At 36.6% G+C, this 22,569-nt stretch overlaps 1 protein-coding gene across 5 annotated transcripts; it reads left to right on the top strand.

The window, feature by feature from the left end:
• Positions 1–1,010: 1,010 nt before the first annotated feature.
• On the top strand, positions 1,011–22,569 carry rab41 (RAB41, member RAS oncogene family). Of its 5 annotated transcripts, XR_007967277.1 has the most exons (9): positions 1,011–1,191; positions 2,225–2,283; positions 5,054–5,107; positions 5,548–5,653; positions 9,787–9,898; positions 13,897–13,990; positions 17,778–17,871; positions 18,437–18,503; positions 20,654–20,735. XR_007967277.1 is itself a non-coding variant. In XM_052089017.1 (8 exons), exons 1-8 carry the CDS (start codon positions 1,113–1,115, stop codon positions 20,716–20,718), a joined length of 636 nt encoding a protein of 211 aa, XP_051944977.1. In that variant the 5' UTR covers positions 1,011–1,112; the 3' UTR covers positions 20,719–22,569. The 5 variants fall into 5 exon arrangements, 4 of the variants coding, with proteins under 4 accessions (XP_051944977.1, XP_051944976.1, XP_051944975.1 ...); XM_052089017.1 differs by lacking the exons at positions 5,548–5,653; positions 13,897–13,990 and adding an exon at positions 8,643–8,748 and having other exon boundaries at positions 20,654–22,569; XM_052089016.1 differs by lacking the exons at positions 5,548–5,653; positions 17,778–17,871 and adding an exon at positions 8,643–8,748 and having other exon boundaries at positions 20,654–22,569.

The raw sequence follows: 22,569 nt of genomic DNA, 5'->3' as shown, positions 1-22,569 counted from the left end.
TGACACTTTTTTTTATTTATATTACTTACACCTATAAATCTAGAAATATGTTAAAATAATAGTAACACACAAAACAAGCATTAAAGGTGGAGTAAGTCATAAAATTCTGCAAATATATTTTCACGGTCCGCAAGCTGTTTGTTCTGTGCGCGCTGGGGAAAAAAAGCTTCTGGAGCGCTGGTCTAACAATGAAATCGGAAAGAATAGACTGACTTGTCTTTCATCAAAATCGGTATACGTTGACCGAAATTTCGAAACACTGCCCCCAGTGGCCAAAGCAGTAAGTGTTGTAGAGCATATGGGCACGTGTGAGCTCTATTTATGTCCAGGAGAGGTCGCCAAAAGCTAGCAGTGAAGAAAGTTGTTTTCAGCTTTACGAACGTTATACAGTGAAGAGAAAAGAGTATATGTATAGATTCTATACTCAAACCCAAACCTTACCTTAACAGTTATTGGAGTAAAAAAGTAATGTTACAAGGAAAAGTGCGAATCATGCTCGTTATTGATTATTCAATCGTGGCCTGGATTTGAACTCTAGTCTCCCACACAGTAGATGCAACGGGCAGCCAATCGCGCCAGGTGGAAAGATACACACATTAAAACCACTGCAAACATGTCTGATAAGAATGTTGCATGTTTCAGCGCGTCGGTATACAGTCGCGTAGGGTACCAAAACTATCGGAAACATCATGCCGACTTCACGTGCGATCATGTTGGTTTGTTTGGCTGTTTAGTTCAAATATCAATAGTCTTTCTCAGGAATCGCTTACTCAACCTTTAAGAGCTACATATATAGTATACATTGTGACATACTGAGAGAGAAAACAAATTATAGTTAGGCGTGACAGTACACACACGCTCTGTTCAAAACCGAATGAGCTGCCTAACAATACAACAGCAAAGAACGTTCGATTCGAACCTAGACAACGTAAATAGGCAGCTCGATGGGTTCTGAAACACATCCAAAGCGTCTCCTGCAATTCCCCCTCTGACCACTGAGTGACGCTAGCTCTCTCAGGAATCACTGGACTGTACAGTGTGTCCTTCGTCCTCTCACAGAAATTAACAACAACAATCATCTAGATAGCTGTTGTGTACTTTACTCGATAAATATGTCTACTACGACCGGTGGTGGAGAGTTTGGAAACCCTTTGCGGAAATTCAAGCTGGTTTTCTTGGGGGAGCAGAGCGGTAAGTGTACAGATATACGATACGCGGACAGACCTACGCACAGGCCGGTTGAAAGGATGCTCCAGAGAGACAGATATTGTCAATTACATTTCTAAATATTAGTCTGACAGTCACGCGATAGAGAAGAAACACGTAAACATGTACTAAAAGCAATATAGGAAACGGTTTGTCATGAACAACACAGTAACAGAAATCATGTGGCACTGACCATCCTTACACGTTAGCTGTATTGTATTATATAGCTACGGAGATCATCACAGTCCGTTCGATTACGTTATATTTAAAACAAATGAGTAACGTTTGGGTCTTTCCCCCACTGTTTATGGATTATTGCTTGTATACATAGCGAGAAACCGTCTAGTCCTTGCGCTAGCAGGTTTGTGTTGTGTTCTCCTAGCCAGAAAGTAGAGCTCACATATTAAAGGCCTTTTTTGAAGAGCGTCCACTAGTTAGAATGTGCCATAACTATTAAATAAATAGGGGTTCGTTTATAAAAACTACACTGTCTGTTGCGATGAAGATTTATGTTAGCGGTTTTCAGTTAGCATGTTTCTAGCTAACTAGCTATGTGACAATCAAGATCATGAGATTATAAACCGCATCAGGGATGTTTAGCTTTGCCACATAGGCCACGTCACATAAACGTTTTCGTTTCATAATGGCTGGACTGAACATGAAGATTTAGGGAAAGAAGCGTGAACGAGACATTCTGAATTTCTAAGCCTGTATTGAAATGGTATGCTGCTGTGAAAGCAGGACGGCGACACCTATGTTGCCAACACAGCGATCAGAGTTCAGAAACACCTCCTGCAGACTGATGCCTTTACGATCAGTCGTATGTATATGAATGACACTTTTCGAACGTGCGGATCCAAATAGCAGTTTTGGCATAATATGATTCGATTCGAACGTTCGGAACGCGCCTATGATGGCCAAATACGTTGTCTAGGTAGGCGACTCACTAGGTTATGAGAAACAACAATTGTGCATCCCTTTGCTCTAATGCTGTATATGTTTCTTTCTTCTTCTGCAGTGGGCAAAACATCACTAATCACCAGGTTTATGTATGACAGCTTCGATAATACCTATCAGGTAACATCTGCTGTTACTGTCTGTTTCGGCCCTTGTTCATGTGGTAGTCCTCAGTGACGTCATCCCGTTCTTCCTATGTTACTATACTTCTTACATAGGATTGTTTACTTCATCAAAGCTGTAACTGAATCAAAGCTTGATAATTACTTGTTATTTTTTCAAAGAATAGCTCACCCAAAAAGGAAATTCTGTCATAATTTACTCACCCTCATGCTGTTCCAAATACATATGACTGTCTTTCTTTCGTGGAATACAAAAGAAGATATTCTGAAGAATGTTCATGCTGCTCTTACAGTGAACAGGAGTTGTCAAGCTCTGAAGCTCTTTAATCTCATGTGCACTTGCACATATTCAAACTTGGCTTGTAACTATTGGTTATGAGATGTGCGAAAACGAATGGCATTTGACATTAAGCAAGTTTTGACTTGACGCAGCAAGTTTAAATATCCGTGCCACAGCAATTCGTTTTCAGCGAATAAGTACTTTGAATTTTTTTTTTTTCACACATAGGTATTGTCTGGCTTCTGAAGACTTTGTATATATTGCATCTATGAATCATAATAACAATAGAATACAAATTTTACTCTTAGGTTGCTAACCCTAACCTTTTTTCTTTGTTTTAGAATTTGACATGGATGTAGCGATTATACGATTTTACTATCAACCATGATTAAAATGTCATGAATCTATGGTTAAAACCCGTGAATTGATTTATTTACTCGTGGCATATACATACATACCTGCATACATATACTTGATCTATCGGCATGGTGCTTGGCAAGTATCGCAGACTGCACGTGTGTTTTCAGTTCATGAGAAACAGGAGCTACTACACATGTACTCTAAAATATAACAGATGAATTTGATGGACTTCAATCAGCCACTTGGGAGCAATTGAATGACTTAGGGATTCTGAAGACAATGGATGTAATAAAAACAGTCACAGAAGTCATATAAAGATACAGAACGCATACTAAAAATGGGACAGGATGTTCCACTAATCGTCCAACAACACCAACACTATTTTTAGCTGTGGTGCTTTAAAGGAATTAATTGAGAGATGCAACTTCATGCATGCTGACAGCAGGATGTGCATTTGGGTGTAGTTACTGTCAGCGTGGTAAACTTTGTGAAGTTGCATCTTAAATCAAAATCATTATTTAAAGCTTTGCTTTTGTACAGTAATATTGATTTTCCGATTAATCGCAATATCGATTCTTAAATCCCAAGATTGATCCTTCAATCAATGCTCAACCCTCCACCACATTGAGAGGAAATCACTCGCATTTGCAACCAAATTTCGAGTATGTGACTAAAGTGAATATATCTGGCAACTGGCTGGAAAATGTTTACATTTCAATCGCCAATAATTGTGTAGTTTAAGTGTTCAGCAGCGAGATCCTTTCATAGCGTGTTGAGAGTAAAAGTCTTATGACGAGATCCATGCAACCCATTTGTCATTGAATAATGTGTCTCTTATTACCATTGCTGTTCTTTACAGTCAGTTGTTGATCAAAAACAACTACAAAAAACATTTAATTCTAATCATGCATTGCACATGCGCTCATTTAAATGCGCTGTTTACAGAAATGCCTTTTTTTGTTAAAGAGACAGTACCGGATTTAGCATGTGTTAAACAAATCAATGTAAATAGTACAAATTAAGCAATTTAACATTAATTATGTAACAAAAATAATATATGAAATAAATAATCATATTTATTGGTCGAATACATTTATCTGTTCATTTTTAAAAAGCCAAAATGATGAAAAACTAATAAAATATAATTTGTAAAATTAAAATTTCCTAATGTACCTAGTTAAAAGGTCCCTTGTATAATTAACAGCATTAGCTGGGAGATAATTTATTTTATGTGTAAGCAAAAGGGACATTATAACTGAAATAAACCCATATGAATTGAAATCAGATCAAACGAAATCTGAATCGAGAGCATGTGAATTGGAATTGAACTGAATCAGGAAATCTGTATCAGTACCCAGCCCTAGTGTACAAATTCATTGCATTCAAGAATACATTTCAATTTTAGTCATTATCAGACTTTAAATGACCTGCTTTAAGCAGTGTACCCATTATTACTATTGCATAATCCACAGGTTTATTTGTGAGGTGTTGTGGACAGATTAAAGGGACAGAGTCTTTTGCTGATTCTTTATGGTGGGGTATAAAGATTGCTTTAATAAACTGTTGTAAAAGAACAAAAATGTTGGATGCCATAAACTACATGTTGCGCACTTACAGTAATCTTACAGGTATGCACTTTCGATACGCAGCGAGGATCACACTGCGACTCCAAGCACTCTGGTTACGTTGAAGCACATCATTATTCACACGGGATGCGCATGCAGCGTTGTGACATGTTGAGCGTCTCTTACTATATACCTCTTATATACATGTGTATTTATCAGTTTTTCTAATGTAGGGCTGTGCTTGGTATCCATATATAAATAATGCCTCAGCGCTGTTGTTGTGTAATAATAAAACCGGTTTACCGCATTTTTTTTCCTTCTCAGACAGTAATCTAACATTAAAAAATAAACACTGTGGCATCCCTACTGGTCGGTAATATTTGCATTAACTTTAAAGGAAAGAGTTTGAACATCTACTTTTTTGTTCCAAGAGAAATAAGTCATGCAGGTTTGGAACAACATGAGAGTGAATAAATGCTGAGAGAATTTTTATTTTGGGTGAACTTTTCTTTTTATGGCCTGTTTTAAACTGCACCATGTTTACTAATTGTTTTTTTCCATAGGCAACTATTGGTATAGACTTTCTGTCAAAAACCATGTACTTGGAAGACCGCACGGTAGGCAAGATCAACCCTTATGTATCTAAAATAATTTTTAAAGAGTCTCTGTGTGTCCAAGCCTTTTGTTTTGATTGAAAAATACCACATCTATTAAGGTTTATAAAACCTGATTTTGACTAAATATGTATTATTGATTAGTGGTAGCATTGGAATTGGTGTTTTTTTTGACACACACTGACTCCACTCCAACCACCTTCACCTGCAAAGGCTATTAGACATTTTCATTGATTTGATGTCTGTCAAGTTATTTCACTGTCCTCATCACAGATTCAACACCATGATATTGTTTGCATAATTCCTTGTGCATGCTTATAGCTCATCACCCTTATGTCATAGTTTGTCATTTATTTTTATTTCACCTTTTAAGTTTGGTTGTGTCTTTGTCCACCCTCACCCCACTCTCTTCCATACCTGTTTTGCTGCATGGATGGTCATAGATTCGGTTACAGCTGTGGGACACTGCTGGGCAGGAACGCTTCCGTAGCCTCATTCCCAGTTACATCAGAGATTCAGCAGCCGCAGTGGTGGTCTATGATATAGCAAGTAGGTAGCTAGTGCGCCTGCTTCACGTTTTGAGCTAAACTCAGGTGTTTCTAGGGTAAATGGCACTCATGGAGCTTTACAAGTGTGCTGCTTGTCTAGTAATGTTAAAAGTAAATTGCTAGAGTTAAAGACCCCATGAAATCACCTGATGAGCAAATATTTCTGTCCTCTGTTCAAGTATTTCCTATTCACCTTATTCAGCCCTGCCCCTTTTCGGTGCACTGCTCTTCTGGGTTTTGTATTGTAACTTCCTTTTTGTATTGAAGCTGCTGAGAAAAGTTGATTGAAATGGAGTATGTGTGGGAGCACAAAGTATTTTTCACCAAGAGGTGATTGTGTGGCTACAGCACCCCTCTACTATGTGAAAAAGCTAGCGAGATGTTTTGCTGTAATGGTAAAAATTTGTTTTCAGACACCCTTGTAGGTTAATTGGACCTGAACCACAAATCACATTTCAACAGCTAAGACACACTGCACTACATTAATGATACAAGCATTTAATTATTATATGTGGAATATGTTTTTATTTTTGGTTCCCAACTAGTTAATAATTTGTGTTAAAATGTGTAGCTGACATGACATTTCAAAGAATGATAGCTCGATTATTATTCTACATGCTATGTCTTGACATTAAAAAGTACACTTTTTGAAATTTATTTGCCACCCCACATTTTATGAATGTCATAAATTTTTGTGGATTTATGAATTAAGCACTCTTGTTTTAAAATCTTCGCCTCTACTTTCAGTTATTATGACATCCCCTGAAGACATTACAATATTCATGATAACTTCTGGTAGCCCTACAATATGTAAATCCACTTCGCCAGCATATTACTCTTTGACATCAACACCATAGATTTACCGGGGCAGTGGTGCAGATTTACCGGGGCAGTGGTGGCTCAGCGGTTAAGGCTCTGGGTTACTGATCAGAAGGTCGTGGGTTCAAGCCCCAACACCACCAAGACACCACTGTTGGGCCCTTGAGCAAGGCCCTTGAACCTATCTGCTCCAGGAGCCCGTATCATGGCTGACCCTGCACTCTGACCCCAGCTTAGCTGGGATATGTGAAAAATAAATAATTTCACCATGTATATGCAGAAATGTATGTATAATGTGTGACAATTGGTCAAATTAAATTAAATTAAATTAATTAATTTAGATATCTATATAGCAACCGCTAGGGCTGTATTCCATTTAAATATTGTATCCCCTTCCCTCGCGAACTCCACTCAGTCTCATGGACTCGAATATACATCACTGCTTGCATTACGCGAGTGTTCACTACTGGTGGAAGACGTGCAATGGGTTTAACTGGAACATCCTTGATCACTTGGAGCATGTTAAAGACTGATGTCAGTTTGTGAATTATTTAGTGATTTTTGCAACTGAGAAAACAATCGGTTTCGGAGATTAATTTCAGAGGCTTATGTATATATATCATTTGTTTATTATATTTTTTTCATTAGAATGAATTGTTCGAAAGAATTAATCAAGATTTACACATTGAAAATGTTAGCATATCAATGAACACATGGGCTATAACTGTGTGATAAACAGTTTAAGGTAGCTACAAGTAATATGCTGTTAAATCTCAATATAATGTTTCTAAACTGCTTAATTGACCTAACTTACTTTCCATCATACATTAGAGTTGTGTGGGGGTGGGGTGCATTCTACTGTCACGTCACAATCGAGTTGCATTGTGGGATATGGAGCTGCTTGAGGTGTACATCAGTGTAGATTCGCTCCCTCTGTCAAAATTGAGGGGTTGAGGTTCTGTCAACAGAAACTTCCCTCACTCACTTAACGATATGGAACAGACTTCCAGAATGGTGGCGAGGATTCCCCCGAGGGGGAGTGGATGTTAAAATTGAAGTGGAATGCAGCCTTGATTGGAAAATCAAAGATAACATTTTCAAGATGGCTGCGCTCTAGTTTCTCTGGCGAATAAGGTAATTTGAAACCGGACGTTTGGGTGGGGCAGGTCGAAGGCTAGTCCTTTAAAAAAAAAAAAAATCTAATAGGCTTTAGTACAATGTACAATTATAATGGGGAATTGTAGTACTATGTAAAAGTCTTAGACACGTGAGATGTTTCACAAAAACATTTGTCTTAAGATAGATATCTTCTGCTTAAGTGTGTCAGTTTTAGATTTCCAAACATTCCTTTTACAAGTAAAACAGAATAGAAGTAGAACAAGGAGTCCTGCAACAGATGTCTAGGCCCACACAGAGACTGGAACTCAATATCATTGAGTCAGTCTGGGATTCTATTAAGAGACAGAAGCAATTGAGTCAGCCTAAATAAGATGCTTGGAACAACCTTTCTGCCAACAAACTTGAAAACAGCAAGTGTACCTTGGAGAATTGGGACTGTTTTAAAGGCATAAGATAGAGTCAATATTAAATGCATATATCTTCTAAAAGTTTTTTTAAGAGTACGCTAGTATATAAATGATTTCAAAGCTAACAGACATGGACTAAAATCCACAAAACTCTTAATTTGCATTCCATGGGGTCTTGTAAGAGATTAACTTTCTGTTATTCATGCTGCCTGCTACAATGTTAAGCAAAGATTTAAAAAAACGCCATCTGTCCAGATCTGCAAACAGGTTCAGCAATGCTTATGCAAAAAAGTGTGCCATTTCCAAAGCATCTCACAGAAAGAAGTGACATTCAGACAGCAGGAATGGAGAAATGCCTTCAGATGGTCTCTCAAAGCATTCTTATGTAACTTGTATCCAAAAACCTTAAATCCACAATTAACTGAACCATAAGCAAGGAACATAAGAAACAAAAATTGCTATATTCTGTCAGTGCATTTCACCCTTTCCTTGATGGTTTGTTTCTTTGTTGTCCATTTCCTCTAACCCTGCTCCCTTGGCCTGTCCTCTGCCCTGTCTCTTTCTATCTTTACACTTATCCCTTCTTCCACTCTGTCTTTCTGTTTCCCCGGTTTCTTTGCATACCATGGTTCGCTGATCCCTCAGGTTCGGCTCCAGCTGTGGGACACTGCAGGGCAGGAGCGCTTCCGCAGCCTCATTCCCAGCTACATCCGAGACTCCACTATTGCTGTGGTGGTCTATGACATCACCAGTGAGTCTGAGCCTCACTCATTGGGTCAGCAGGGATTTATGTCCCTAGGGCGAAGATAGTACAATTCAGCAGCTGATGCTAAGTCATAGCAGTTCTTCTTAGTATGGTTGCTTGGGAACAATGTTATTTTCATTTGTTTATTTTTTCACTTAGATTAAATTAAGGGTAGATAAAACATACATCTGTTTAAACAGCATCCTAATTTTTCTAAGTGTACGGAGCATTGAAATGTCTTGTGCTTTAACTTCTGTCTTGCTGATCTTCAAACTGTCTGCTAGCACACTTTCTTCTAAGAGCTTGGCTTTAAAGTGTATCAAGGGGGATTTGTCCACTGCCAAATTTTCATTGTGCAAATATTATTTGCAGGGCTGTCAAATGATTAAATTTTACTCAGATTAATTACATGAGAAGTCAATTAAAAGTGCACTCAGTAACATTTCTGTTAATGTTCACTGACTTCTAGCATACATGCAGCATCATGTGAAAATAGAAGTTCTCAGTTACCAATGCCATTGTAAAAATGCTCTATGCGCAGTCAGTGATTAATTTATTCAGAGAGTGAAAGCCTCAATTTACAAGCACCAAATGTATCTAATTTGAGTGCAGAAATACTGTAATATGTTTAAAAGTTTAGCATTTACCAAAAAATGTAATGAGTGCATCAATATCATTGCAATTAACCACATATATCATATTTGCTAAAAAAGCTGCCATATGACATTATTGTAGCAGACAAAAGCAATTATCCCTAGTACTTGCTCCACTGGTAGGAACATCCCTTATTATGGAATCTACGTACAGGTCAGGGGACATGATAAAAGCGTTCATATTTGTATCACATTTACTTTTTTTAACTAGTCACACTAAATGTGGTGTGGTTGACAGCTCTGGTATTGGTATTGATGCATCTGTTAAATCTATTGATAAATATATTATAATCTATTTAATCACTTCCTACAGAATTAAAAAAAATGGTATTTGGCCTTTTTAACGAACCTATACTGAAATCACTTTTTCTTTTCCCTTTTTTTTCTTCAGATCTCAACTCCTTCCAGCAAACCTCAAAGTGGATAGATGATGTCAGAACAGAGAGAGGAAGTGATGTCATTATCATGTTGGTTGGCAACAAGACTGACTTGGCTGATAAAAGGTACAATAATTGGAGACTAGAGGGAACTACAATATGGTGCGGTGAAAAGAAAGGCTCTCATTTACAAATCCTTCTCAGCCCCTCACTCAAAGTGTACTATTTGATTAAAGGAATATTCTGGGTTCAATACAAGTTAAGCTCTATCGAAAGCATTTGTGTGATAATATTGATTACCAAAAAAAAAATTTTGACTCGTCCCTCCTTTTCTTTATAAAAAGTAAAAATCAAGGTTACAGTGAGGCACTTACAATGAAAGTTAATGGTGACAATTTTTTGAGGGTTTAAACAGAATTTTGAAGCTTATAATTTTATAAAAGCACGTACATTTATTCTGTGAAAACTCATGTTTGAGATGTAAAGGTGTTTAAATTTGGGGGTTTTAGAGTTTGTTGACATTACATCATCATGGTAAGTTGTAAAATTGGCTTTAACTTTACACAGAAAGGTTAGTAAGTGATTTTATCACACTAAAACCATGTTTACATGCGTATCATCATGTCTTGTGGTAAGGCTGTTGTGATTGACATTTGGTTGACGATTAAATGTCAAACAAATAATTGCAATTATGTCTATTATGCAATTATGTTTATTAATTTATGTCTGATTAATTGTCTGCTTTAGGGCTTTCATGATTAATTTTCATTCAAATGATTATATTCCTTATGGTGCTTCATACACCTTAAGAAGACATTTTTACACATTTAACATCAAATATATAAATAAAAAATGAAATGGATGATTTGATAAAGTAAATGATACAAAAATATAATTTACTTTTAAGGCTTTAAAAACTTATGAATTACATGAAAATAAAATATAAAATAAATATCAAAATACTTCTTAATACTTTAAATATGTCTTTAGTTTAGTTTCCATTTTTAGTTTAAAATTATATATAAAAAAAAAGAAAAGAAAAAAAATCTTCACTTTCACACTTTATTTTAAAGATCTTTGATTAAACCCACAAGCTCTTATTTCTCATGAAGCAAAACCTTTGAGATTTAATTTCATAATTTTAATCACTCCACAGAAAAAGAGTAACTGTGCATCTCCTCTGTGTCACTAACACTGCATGTCTGACCCTGATGTCCAGCAGGGTTCCCACACATCCTGGAAAACCAGGAATTTTGCAATGCAATTTTCAAGTCATGGAAAATTAGAAACATACCTAAATGTCCTGGAAAATAATGATTTGTTCTGGAAAATATTTCATTATATTAAAACGGTTTGACTGTGTTGCAAGTAGGGATGGCCATTTTGGTCATTTTGTCTACTCGAAAACTGACTAATTACATCGAGTACTCAAGGGGCAATGACATGTTCATAATTGTATATATAATAACATGTCTGCCAAACGTCTATGACTGCTGCATTGTGGCTTGTTGTTCCAGTGTATCGTCTATTCCTTAATATAAGTTATTCTAAAATAATACGTTATAAAATGTACAAATGATTGCATAATCAAAATATAATGCGTAATATTTTGTCATTTTGTGAAGATTCGCTGCCCAAATCTGAAAGAATGTGCCCAACGAGCATCTGTCTGTTCTTCCTTCAGGTCACCATAGTAATCTAAACCATCTATTTTCAAATAACAGGAGATGCCATAACCATTGCGTTTTAATATGCGTGTTAAGTTGAAGTTCAGTTTTGAAGATGCTGCATTCTGTTTCATTTAGCTGCACTCTGTGCTGTTTGAAACACTCACCTGCTGTATATTCGCTGCTTCAGCACGTTGAGTCCACTGCCACACGCCTCGTGTGTGTGTGTGTGTGTGTGTGTGTGTGTGTGTGTGTGTGTGTGTGTGTGTGTGTGTGTGTGTGTGTGTGTGTGTGTTTGTGTCCAAATGTTCGCTCTTGTGAGGAAAGCCGCAATGCTCCGTTTTGTTGTTGCTGTGATTCATGAAGCATTCCATTCAACTCGGGAGAGACTGAATTTTCACCTTTCAACTGGATGTAGGTGTGTGTTATGTCACGCAGGGCAGCAATGTTTACAGTCAGTGACAAACATTCACTTTTAATAAATAATAATGATTAACGAGTCAAAGTTTTTACATTAAATGATAATAAAACGTGTTTAGCAAACGTTTTGCAGAAACAGGTGTTCAGAACACGGTTAATAACTCTCTTGATTATCGTTACTAAAGCATTGCAGCAAAAACAAGAAGCATTTACAACTGTCGAGTTAAGAGATAAACAGTGGCAGCGGTGTTACACCATATTCTGCTATACAAGTTCAGTGGAAACTTTCAATCATGGAAAACCAGACTTTTAAATATAAAATTTTGTAAATGCAACGACTGGAATTGTTTGGTTGAAGGGGGTACCAAACTGCGAATCCTGAATAAAACAGTTTGGTGAATACATGTTTACTCATTAGTTTTCAGTCAGCTGACAAACAATGAAAGTAGCTTTGTGTTTAGCTAGTTAGCTATAAGTTTGTTGTCACGGAGAGTAAAAGGTGGACCAGCATTGCGTCTCACCAACTAGGTAACAGCGTAGCATGAAATCAACACTCAACAGACACAATCCACCATGTACATGTGTTGTCTGCTGAGCTGCAAAAAGTTGCTCTGATGCTTACCATTCAATCTGCTACATTACTTACTGCACTAACAAACTATAGCGGGCTAACAGCAAACAGATGTGATAAACATGAGTGACATGGTTGTCAGGGACAGGGTTAACGTTATTTTAGATGTATTGAAAAGGGAAAATGATTGGGTTCATTGTTTATTAACTTTCCAGTATGTATTTCACAAACTAGTTAGCTACTTACTGTGAAGACACCGCTTAACTCCGCCCTGTCTGCAGAGCCACTGGCAGCTCAACTCTGTAAACCATGGAGTCGGAGTGCGCTCTGCTGGACAAACTATGTTATGACACCAATTCAAGCATTGTTTTCTGCATTATATGTTCTGAAAAATAGTCTTCATATATATATATATATATATATATATTCTATTCTATATATCCGTGAAAGGCTAATATTGGCAGACTGATAAATCGGTCGGTCACTAAAACCCAGAATGTAATGGTATATGACATATTTGGATGAAAATTAATGTTTGAATTTACAATAAAATAAAAATTGTGATATGTCCTAGTGTGATAATTAAAAAAAAAAAAGTCTCTGATTTAATTGAATAAACAAATGATCTGCAAGTGATGCGTCCTTCAAAATGAATGTGTAAAGATGGCCGCTCCTAGAGTGAAAACACCCCATCATGATCATCACGCACACTCTTGTGTGAGATGACAGAGTCAGAGAGCACTCCGAAGTGCGCAGCACATACAGACTATGTATTTATTTATTTCATACTGGGCCATGGAGCAAACTGCTTATCTGGAGGTGAGAATCTACAGTCAAAATCAAACAGAAACGGCAAAATATTACCTTTGTCCGGTGCATGAAATGTCCTGTAAAATTGTGCCTTGAAAAGAGTGGGAACCCAGGTCCAGGAACATGTTCCATCACATGTTTGGCGTGAGCCTCTGCTGACGGTGTGTGCATCAGAGCGCTGAAAATGTTATGTGCTCTTCCAGACAGGAGCTACTCCTCTGGTTGATGTCCACTGTGCAATTCAGTGATGCTCATCCAGAGTTCAACTCAATGACACACAAACGTGCCGTTCATGGCATGTATATTCGCTTAAAATTCCCTTATTTGATCATTAAAATGTGATTGGAATTTAAAGTGCACAAGAATGAGTCAAAATAATTTTTTGTAGTAATCAGCATTATGCCACAAATGCTGTCGATTGAGCTTCATTTGTACTAAACCCTGAACATTCCTTTTAAGGCTTTTTTTGTGTGTGTGCAGTTTTCTCCTTGCCATCAATTTGAGTATTGTTGATTAATTTAACCCATCATTTGTTTTTTGTTCAGTCTTGGTTTTGTTTGTGTTGATGTTATTTTTGATTTCCCATTACTACTCTTGTTTTTCATATCCATTCTAAATTTGAACGGTTTCCACACCTCTCAAATGGAAAATGGCAGGCAAATTTCAGTAGAGGCAGCAGAGAAAAAAGCACGGGAACTGAATGTGTTGTACATAGAGACCAGCGCCAAAGCTGGCTATAACGTCAAACAGGTGGGTCACACAATACAATTAAAGCATAGACCTTGGGCTTGTAATTTATATTCAACATAATGTCTATGATAAGAATCTGTGACACTGTCGATTGCCACAGAAAATAATGAGTTGTAATTAAAAAGGGACATAGTAGAATGTGACAACTAAGCTGCAGAGTTCTGCAGAAAACAGCTGCAGAATTCAGATTTCTGCTGAATTAGAATGCCTATCATTCAAAAAGTTCTATGCATCCCTTGTATATTTGTTTTTTTATACTTTCAGTTACCAATAAGTGTCTAGTACTCTGTCCTTACCATGTCTACATCTTCAGATTTTCCATTCAAATTAGCACAGAAAATTTAAAAAGATCCACAGACTCTGCCCATGCCTGGACATTTGTAAAACACTGTTTACCTGGAGCTGTGTTCGGATCTGAGGTAGTCGACAGAATGCCACAGAGGTGGTCCATAGACATTAAGTTGAAAGTAAAGCAGGACTCAACAATAACAATGACCCAGGACTAGTGTGAGAGAGTTTCAGAACTGTTGACAGAGTAGACACTTGCCTTAAAGGGATAGTTCACCCAAAAATGCACACAAAATTACTTGTGTCATGCACAAAGTAGATGTCCTAAATGACTTGATAAAACTATAGTTTGCTAATATGAAATCTGTGTAGTGGTTAAAAAATGTGTTTTAATGACTTCAACCTAAGTGTATGTTAACCTTTGACTTCAACTGTACATGAACAATGAAGATAAACTGTAAATATAATGCAGCACTTGACCATTAAAGGGATAGTTCATCCAAAAATTTTTATGTTCTCATTATTTACTCACTCTCATGATATTCCAGGTGTGTATGACTTTCTTTCTTTACCAGAACACATTTGAAGAAAATTATCTTGTCTTTAAAATGCAAGTGAATGGTGATTTCTTTTTTGAAGCTCCAAAAATCAGCATAAACGTCATCGATATGAGCCTAGCTATTAATTTAATGTCTTCTAAAGTGACACGATCGCTTTTGGTGCCAAAAAAATAAATATTTAAGTACTATTTAACTCTAAATCATCGCTTCCATTAATTTTCAGGAGTGGGTGGAGATCATGCGGTCTCTTGTGTGATGTATTCACGTTGCCATGATACAGAGGTAATCTCACGTTCTCGGTTGTGACGTCCAGGATAAGCACACAAACGCACCATTGTGATTAAAGAAACAGATCAGTACAGATCTAAACCAAAACCAGTGAAGCTTCTGTATAGTGTTCCTCCATCTCACTTGTAAACAGTGCTGCTCTTCCGGCTGTGACACGATTGCCTTAGTTCTCACTAATTTAACAGCTGGAGTCATAGCGATGACGTTTATGCTGACTATCTGTGATTTATTTTTTTGAGCTTCTAAAGAGAAATCTCCATTCCCTTGCATTCAGACCTAATGAGCCTTTTCGTCAAATGTGTTCTGGTGAAGAAAGAAAGTCATACACACCTGGGATATTATGAGGGTGAGTAAATAATGAGAGAATTTTCATTTTTGGGTGAACTATCCCTTTAATGGATTAGTGCTACATTATATTTACAGTTTATCTTCATTGTTCATGTACAGTTGAAATCAGAAGTTTACATACATTTAGGTAGAAGTCATTAAAACAAATGTTTAACCACTCTACAGATTTCATATTAGCAAACTATAGTTTTGGCAATTCTACTTTGTGCATGACACATGTAATTTTTCCAAACATTTGTTTACAGACAGATTGTTTCACTTTTAATTGATTATATCACAATTCCAGTGGGTCAGAATTTTACTGTGCCTTTAAGCAGTTTGAAAAATTCCAGAAAATGATGTCAAGCCTTTAGGCAATTAGCTTCTGATAGGCTAATTGGTGTCTGTTGGATGTGTACCTGTGTATTTATTTTAAGGCCTACCTTCAAACTCAGTGCCTCTCTGCTTGACATCATTGGAAAATCAAAAGAAATAAGTCCACAAAGAATTTTAGACCTCCACAAGTCTGGTTCATCCTTGGGAGCAATTTCCAAATGAAGGTACCATATTCATCTGTACAAACAATACTACGGAAGTATATACTCCATGGGACCATGCAGCCATCATACCGCTCAGGAAGGAGACACATTCTGTCTCATAGAGATGAACGTACATACCAGAACAACAGCAAAGGACCTTGTGAAGATGCTGGAGGAAAGGGGTAGACCAGTATCTATATCCACAGTAAAATGAGTCCTATATCGACATAACCTGAAAGGCTGCTTAGCAAGAAAGAAGTCACTGCTCCAAAATTGCCATAAAAAAGCTAGACTACAGTTTGCAAGTGCACATGGGGACAAAGATCTCATGGTGAAATGTCCTCTGGTCTCATGAAACAAAAAATTTAACTGTTTGGCCATAATGACCATCGTTATGTTTGGATGAAAAACAGTGAGGCTTGGAAGCCGAAGAACACCATCCCAACTGTGAGGCATGGGGGAGGTAGCATGATGTTGTTGGGGTGCTTTGCTGCAGGAGGTGACTGGTGCACTTCACAAAATAAATGGCATCATTAGGAAGGAAAATATTGTGGATATATTGAAGCAATATCTCAAGACATCAGCCAGGAAGTTAAAGGTCAGTCAAAAACGGGTCTTACAAATGGACAGTGATCCTAAGCATACTTCCAAACTTGTGGCAAAATGGCTTATGGACAACAAAGTCAAGGTATTGGAGTGGCCATCACAAAGCCCTGATCTGAATCCCATAGAATATTTTTGGCAGAACTGAAAAAGCGTGTGTGAGCAAGGAGGCCTGCAAACCTAACTCAGTTTCACCAGTTCTGTCTGGAGGAATGAGCCAAAATTCCAGCAACTTATTGTGAGGTGCTCGTGGAAGGCTACCCAAAATATTTGACCCCAGTTAAAAAATGTAAAGGCAATGTACCAAATACTAACATAGTGCATGTCAACTTCTGACCCACTGGGAATATGGTGAAATAAATAAAAGCTGAAATAAATCATTCTCTCTACTATTATTCTGACATTTTACATTCTTAAAATAAAGTAGTGATCCTAACTGACCTAAGATACAGAATGGTTTCTACAATTAAATGCCAGAACTGAGTTTAAATGTATTTGGCTAAGGTTTTATGTAAACTTCTGACTTCAACTGTACATTAGTTTTAATGCCTTGCAAACTACAACATTTGGGTTCTTGTGATATTTGGATTTGTGCATTTGTTGATGAATTGTGCTTAGTTAAATGTCAAAAAATGTAGCCAAATCAGTAATACTTTGCAATTTTCCCAGCAGAAGTATCATTAATAGCTGTAATGGAGTACAATTATATAATTTTTTGGAAAATAAATAATAACAATTAAAAACTAATATATATCATATAGTCCAGTAAAAATGTTGGCAGGGCAATTAAAAATCTGAACTACTTGACTGACTGGGCCAGCAGAAAAAATCTTTATTGTTGAACCCTGTAAAGTGGTGTATTTCTTTACATGCCACTGACATTATGTATTATCACTTCACTGATAGGCAGTTTGTGAATTGTCCTCAAGTATCAAATGTGTCCTGTGTGAATGGCCCTTTGAACTGCAGCAATCTCTTTTCAATGTTAAAATTTCAGATGTTTTTCAACAGAGCATTTATCTTTTCAACCTGAGACAGGGGTTCTATTAAAACACTTAATTTCTCTTTTTCCCAATTACTAATGTGAACTTCAGTCAGTCTCTCTCTTTCTCCTCTTCTTGACACATTTCTTTTGTCTGCCTATATTTCTTTCTACTCCTCCTCGCTTCTCCGGCCGAGCAGACAGATTACCACGGAGGAGGGCGAGCAGAGGGCTAAGGAACTGAATGTCATGTTCATTGAAACCAGCGCAAAGACTGGCTACAATGTCAAACAGGTAGACTCCTGAGAAATGAGGATGGCCCAGCCCTAAGTACCTTTCCACCACTATATCTGCTTACTTTCTTTGGTTTCAATCTTTCTCTGCTCCACCCGTCATTATCCATTCTACCGCACCTCACATTGTCAGGTGTTGCTTCAGTCCTGTGCTATGGGCTGTTCTTTTATGTTTTTTTATTCAGCACTGAATTGTATTTGCTTATTGTGCTCCTCACAAACCATGCCACAAACATTCCTTGCATGTTGTCCAAGTGTCACTAGAACTAAGTCTTCTACATGTGCTGAGTTGTAGTGCCATTTGCAATTCACATAATAGATGCAGAAGTTGATTGGTGCATAAGCTGATTATCAGTGTTCTGTATTGCTCTTTATAGACAGAATGAGTTTATCAATTGTTTCCTCATGCAAATATACTCTGAAATACATAAATTTTCTCTACTCCCACTTCGAGTTTAAATTTGTTTTACATTCTACTAAGATATATTTTGAAATGTTTTATTGCTGCATTGATGTGTAGAATTTACTCAGAGTTTTAACAAATAAAGTGTTGTTTTTTTTCTTAGCTGTTTCGTCGTGTTGCTGCTGCTTTGCCTGGAATGGATGGTACACCAGAAAAGAGCAAAGAAGACAGTATCCTTAATATGCACCAAGTAAAAAATTGCATGGTTAATACTTGAATTTCACAATTTTATCCATGTATGTCTGATTGCTGGAGATCTGAAACAATTCATTTCTGCAAGTGTTTTCAATCATATTATAAACTAGCCTATATGACAAAAAAAAAAAAGAAAGAAAAGAAATAACATGAATTCTCTGGAATAATTGTTTTATTTTAATTAAACCTATCAACAAGATGCACAATTAACAGTTAAATTCATGGTTGCCAAACTCCAAATTTACCTGTTTTAGGAATAGATAATGCTTGATTTAAATCAAACTTTAAGAATGATTGTTTGAAATCAAAGACATATTAACATCTATTAATGAAAGCATCTCAACCGGCACATCTTTTAACAAGATTTAATTAAATGGCAAATGTATCTAGGATCCCTAACTATGTGGTGACTCACGTGGAATATTCTGCATTTGAGTAACAAATTCGCAATGTTCCTTCAGATTTTGTTACAGGTACAGTTAGTTAGTTTCACTGGGAGATGAGGACTGGCTCATCACAAATGTTATTTTGCGAGTGACACAATGACCAGCACTGCTTGCCACAAAAATGCTAGATAACTAGACAAAATAACTAGATTGCTAAAAAGGTGAAGAAAAAAAAAAGGGATTATTGCCACACAGTGTGGCTATTTGCACTATAATAGTATGGTGGAAACACTGAAATTAAAGGCAAAAAGCATCCCCGACTTTCGCTTTAATGGTGTAGTGTGTAAAGATGGTGTGGATGAGATTTTCTTGACCTGGGATCGATTCACCCTTTTATCTCACTTTGTCCCATCCTGTCTCCACTCAAAGTATTAGTTCACCCACAAATTAATTCTCATAATTTACTCACCCTCATGCCATCAAAGATGCATAAGACTTTCAGCTGCTGAACACAAACAAAGATTTTTAGTAGAATATTTCAGCTCTGTACGTCCATACAATGCAAGTGAATGGGTGCCAAACTTTTGAAGCTCCAAAATCCACATTAGGGCAACATAAAACTACTTCAAATGATTAAATCCATGTCTTCTGAAGAGATATGATTGGTGTGGGTGAGAAACAGATCAAAATGTAAGTCCTTTTTACTATAAATTCTCCTCCCTTCCCAGTCAATCTCCACTTTACGTTCACGTTTTCCTTCTGTTTTTGGTGATTCTTCGTGCATATCGAAGCCTAACTGGCAGGGAGGAGAATTTATGATAAAAAAAAATGTTGATCTGTTTCTCACCCACACCTATCATATTGTCTCTGAACACATGGATTTAACAACTGAAGTCTTAATGATGACTTTTATGCTCCCTATATATGGATTTTGGAGCTTTTAAATTTTGCCACCCATTCACTTGCATTGTGAGGAACTACAAAGCTGAAATATTCTTCTAAAAATCTTAATTAAAGTCAGTCATACACATCTGGCATGGTATGAGGGTGAGTAAGTGGAGATAATTTTCACTTTTGGGTGAACTATCCCTTTAATATTTCCTCCAATACTTAAAATAATAAATAGATTTGGTCACGGTGAAGGCTGGGGAATTTAGAGAGAGGTTTGATCTGGGTAAAATTAACTGATTTATTGTAGTAATCATGTTTTATTTTATGCAAATAACCATGGTGTTACTACAGTAATATGGTGTTATTATAGTAACCATGTTTAATCTTGTGATGTCTACGATTTTACTACAAAATATCATGGTGATACTTTGGTTACTTTAGTCAAACCATGCTTAACTTTTAAAAGGAAAGGAAAGGTTAGGGGTATAGGGTGTCTGTGGGACTCAATAAATATGCTGCAGTTATGCCCCTTTATTATATTAGTATTTTATTAGGGGTGCAAATAGTATCTGCCATTATTTTTACTTATTGCAAAGAAGATGCTTTTGGTTGCTATTTACACTTGCACTCTGTCCCAAAAAAGGTAATACAAAATGCAGTTTCATGGTTGGTAAGAAACATGGCTGGTAAATGTTCACCTGCCAAATCAGGTGTGGCAAAAGTTTCTTTTTGGACCATGTCTATCTTTGTTATTCAAGGTTAAATGCATACTTTAAAAAAAAAAACTATCCAATGTAAATAATCATCTTTACATTTCTCACTAACTGGTCCTTAACCTAAACTTCCAGTGATTGACATCAAACTAGAGAAGCCTCCAGAGCTACCTGTGACCGAGAGCAGCTGCTCGTGCTAGTAACCACCCTTGTCCCTCACCAGACCCAGTGACTTTTCAGAGTAAACGTGTGGATATGCTATTACTCTGTATTAAAATGGATTCCAAAAATACATATATTAATGGGGAAAAAATTTAATCACAGCATAGGTTATAAATGCTAAAACCATTCAGATTCTCGTCTGTTCTGGCTGCATGGCATTATATGGGATTGCAGACTAACATAACTCATTTGCTCTTGAGTTTCTTGCACTTATTTTAACATCAGTGCTGTCATAGTTGTTGTAAAGTTAAAATGTTGCAGAGAAATCAGCTGTCTGTCCTGGGGCTGATCATTTTAGGCCTTTCTTTTTAAGTTCACAGGAGGAGTTGGAAAAACTAGATAATATTGTATTGTAAACTTCTTTTAAGATGAGTTTGAATTTTTTTTTTTTTTTTTTTTAACATAAAGATTACGCACTATTCTGTTGAACACAGTAGTTTTTGTCTGAAGTTATTTAAAAGAAACATACTGATGGCATCACTTCCATCTTTAAATCATTGTTGTGAAATGTCATCACGGACAGAATAACATGTACTGATTAATCTCTATTATCGTATGTTGTCATGTTAAGTGTGGCATTAGGGATCAGATATAATTGAAGGGTCTTTTGTTTCAGGATATATGTGTATGGCCAAATAAAAAGTGTTTGAAGCAGTTTGTTTTTATGAACAACCTCATTCTGGACAGACAAATGTTATTCTGTAATCTTAGGAGGATTGCATGGAAATCGAATGTATTGCACTGTGGAAAGAAAACAAAAAAGATTAGGATATAACATTGTTAGAAAAGGGAAGTTACTTTGTATTCTTATTTAATTCATTAAAACTCAAAACCTAAGATATTTAATGACTCATCCACAACTGTAGTTACAAAACCTAATATTAATATTAAAAATGTGTATGTACTAACACAACGCTAATGTCTAAGTCAACACATCGTTCTGGGGTGCACAGTCTTATCTGTAGTCCCCCTGCTCATCCACTCAATTTCTGCCTTGTTTTTTGCATGCAGGTTAGAGACGGTTTAACACAAAATGCCTTGCTTGTTCTGTCAAGTGCACCAAATCAAGCCACATTGCTGTGGTTTTCTAGAGTCTATTAATATTGCATAGAGCTACTGAGGTTTTGTTAAACGGGATATATAGATTTCTTCCTCAAACACAGCTGTTGCTTAGTGTACAGACAAGTCTTGGTATTGCTCGTTATAAGACTGTTGGTTTCATGTGTTTATTTATTATCTCACTAGTTAAAGAAAAAATGTGTTGTGTGCTTGACAGTAATGGCAGTTAGCAATGTGTGGGATACAAGTGGTTGATGTATAATTTGCATTGCTGCCTGGCTACTGTATTACAAAGACCGAGTTGTTTCACTATCTTGCCACTTAAATCACAATAATCAAGACTCGCTCCCCTATTTGTAATGTTGGGTTTCAAGAATTTCGCTTGAATAGGCTTTTATTCGCTGGGCAGTTATCACTCAACCCCTAGCATAAATCAGTTCCTCTCTCTCTCATAGTCAACTGTAAACCAACTAATTTTTCATCACTGAGACAAAAAATGAGTGTGTTTTAAACATTAATTATAATTTGATATGTAAGAATTAAAAAGGAGTGAAAACCCTCCTGAACAGCTCTATCAAGTTATCACTGACTGAATACTCAGCCGTGTGCTATTCTGAAGTGTGTTGGTCTGTTTGAAATGCGCTGTCTACAAGTGTTTAGCAAAGTTTGTGTGAACAAAGTACTATTATTATATGCTGTTAAAAAAAAAAAAAAAAAAAAGGGAAGGTTAAAGAGACACCAAAATGTATCACATTAATAAAAGATATTTC

The sequence above is a fragment of the Xyrauchen texanus genome, chromosome 23, assembly GCF_025860055.1.
Source record: "Xyrauchen texanus isolate HMW12.3.18 chromosome 23, RBS_HiC_50CHRs, whole genome shotgun sequence".
Taxonomy (NCBI): domain Eukaryota; kingdom Metazoa; phylum Chordata; class Actinopteri; order Cypriniformes; family Catostomidae; genus Xyrauchen; species Xyrauchen texanus.
This window is presented reverse-complemented; position numbering and strand designations above follow the sequence as displayed.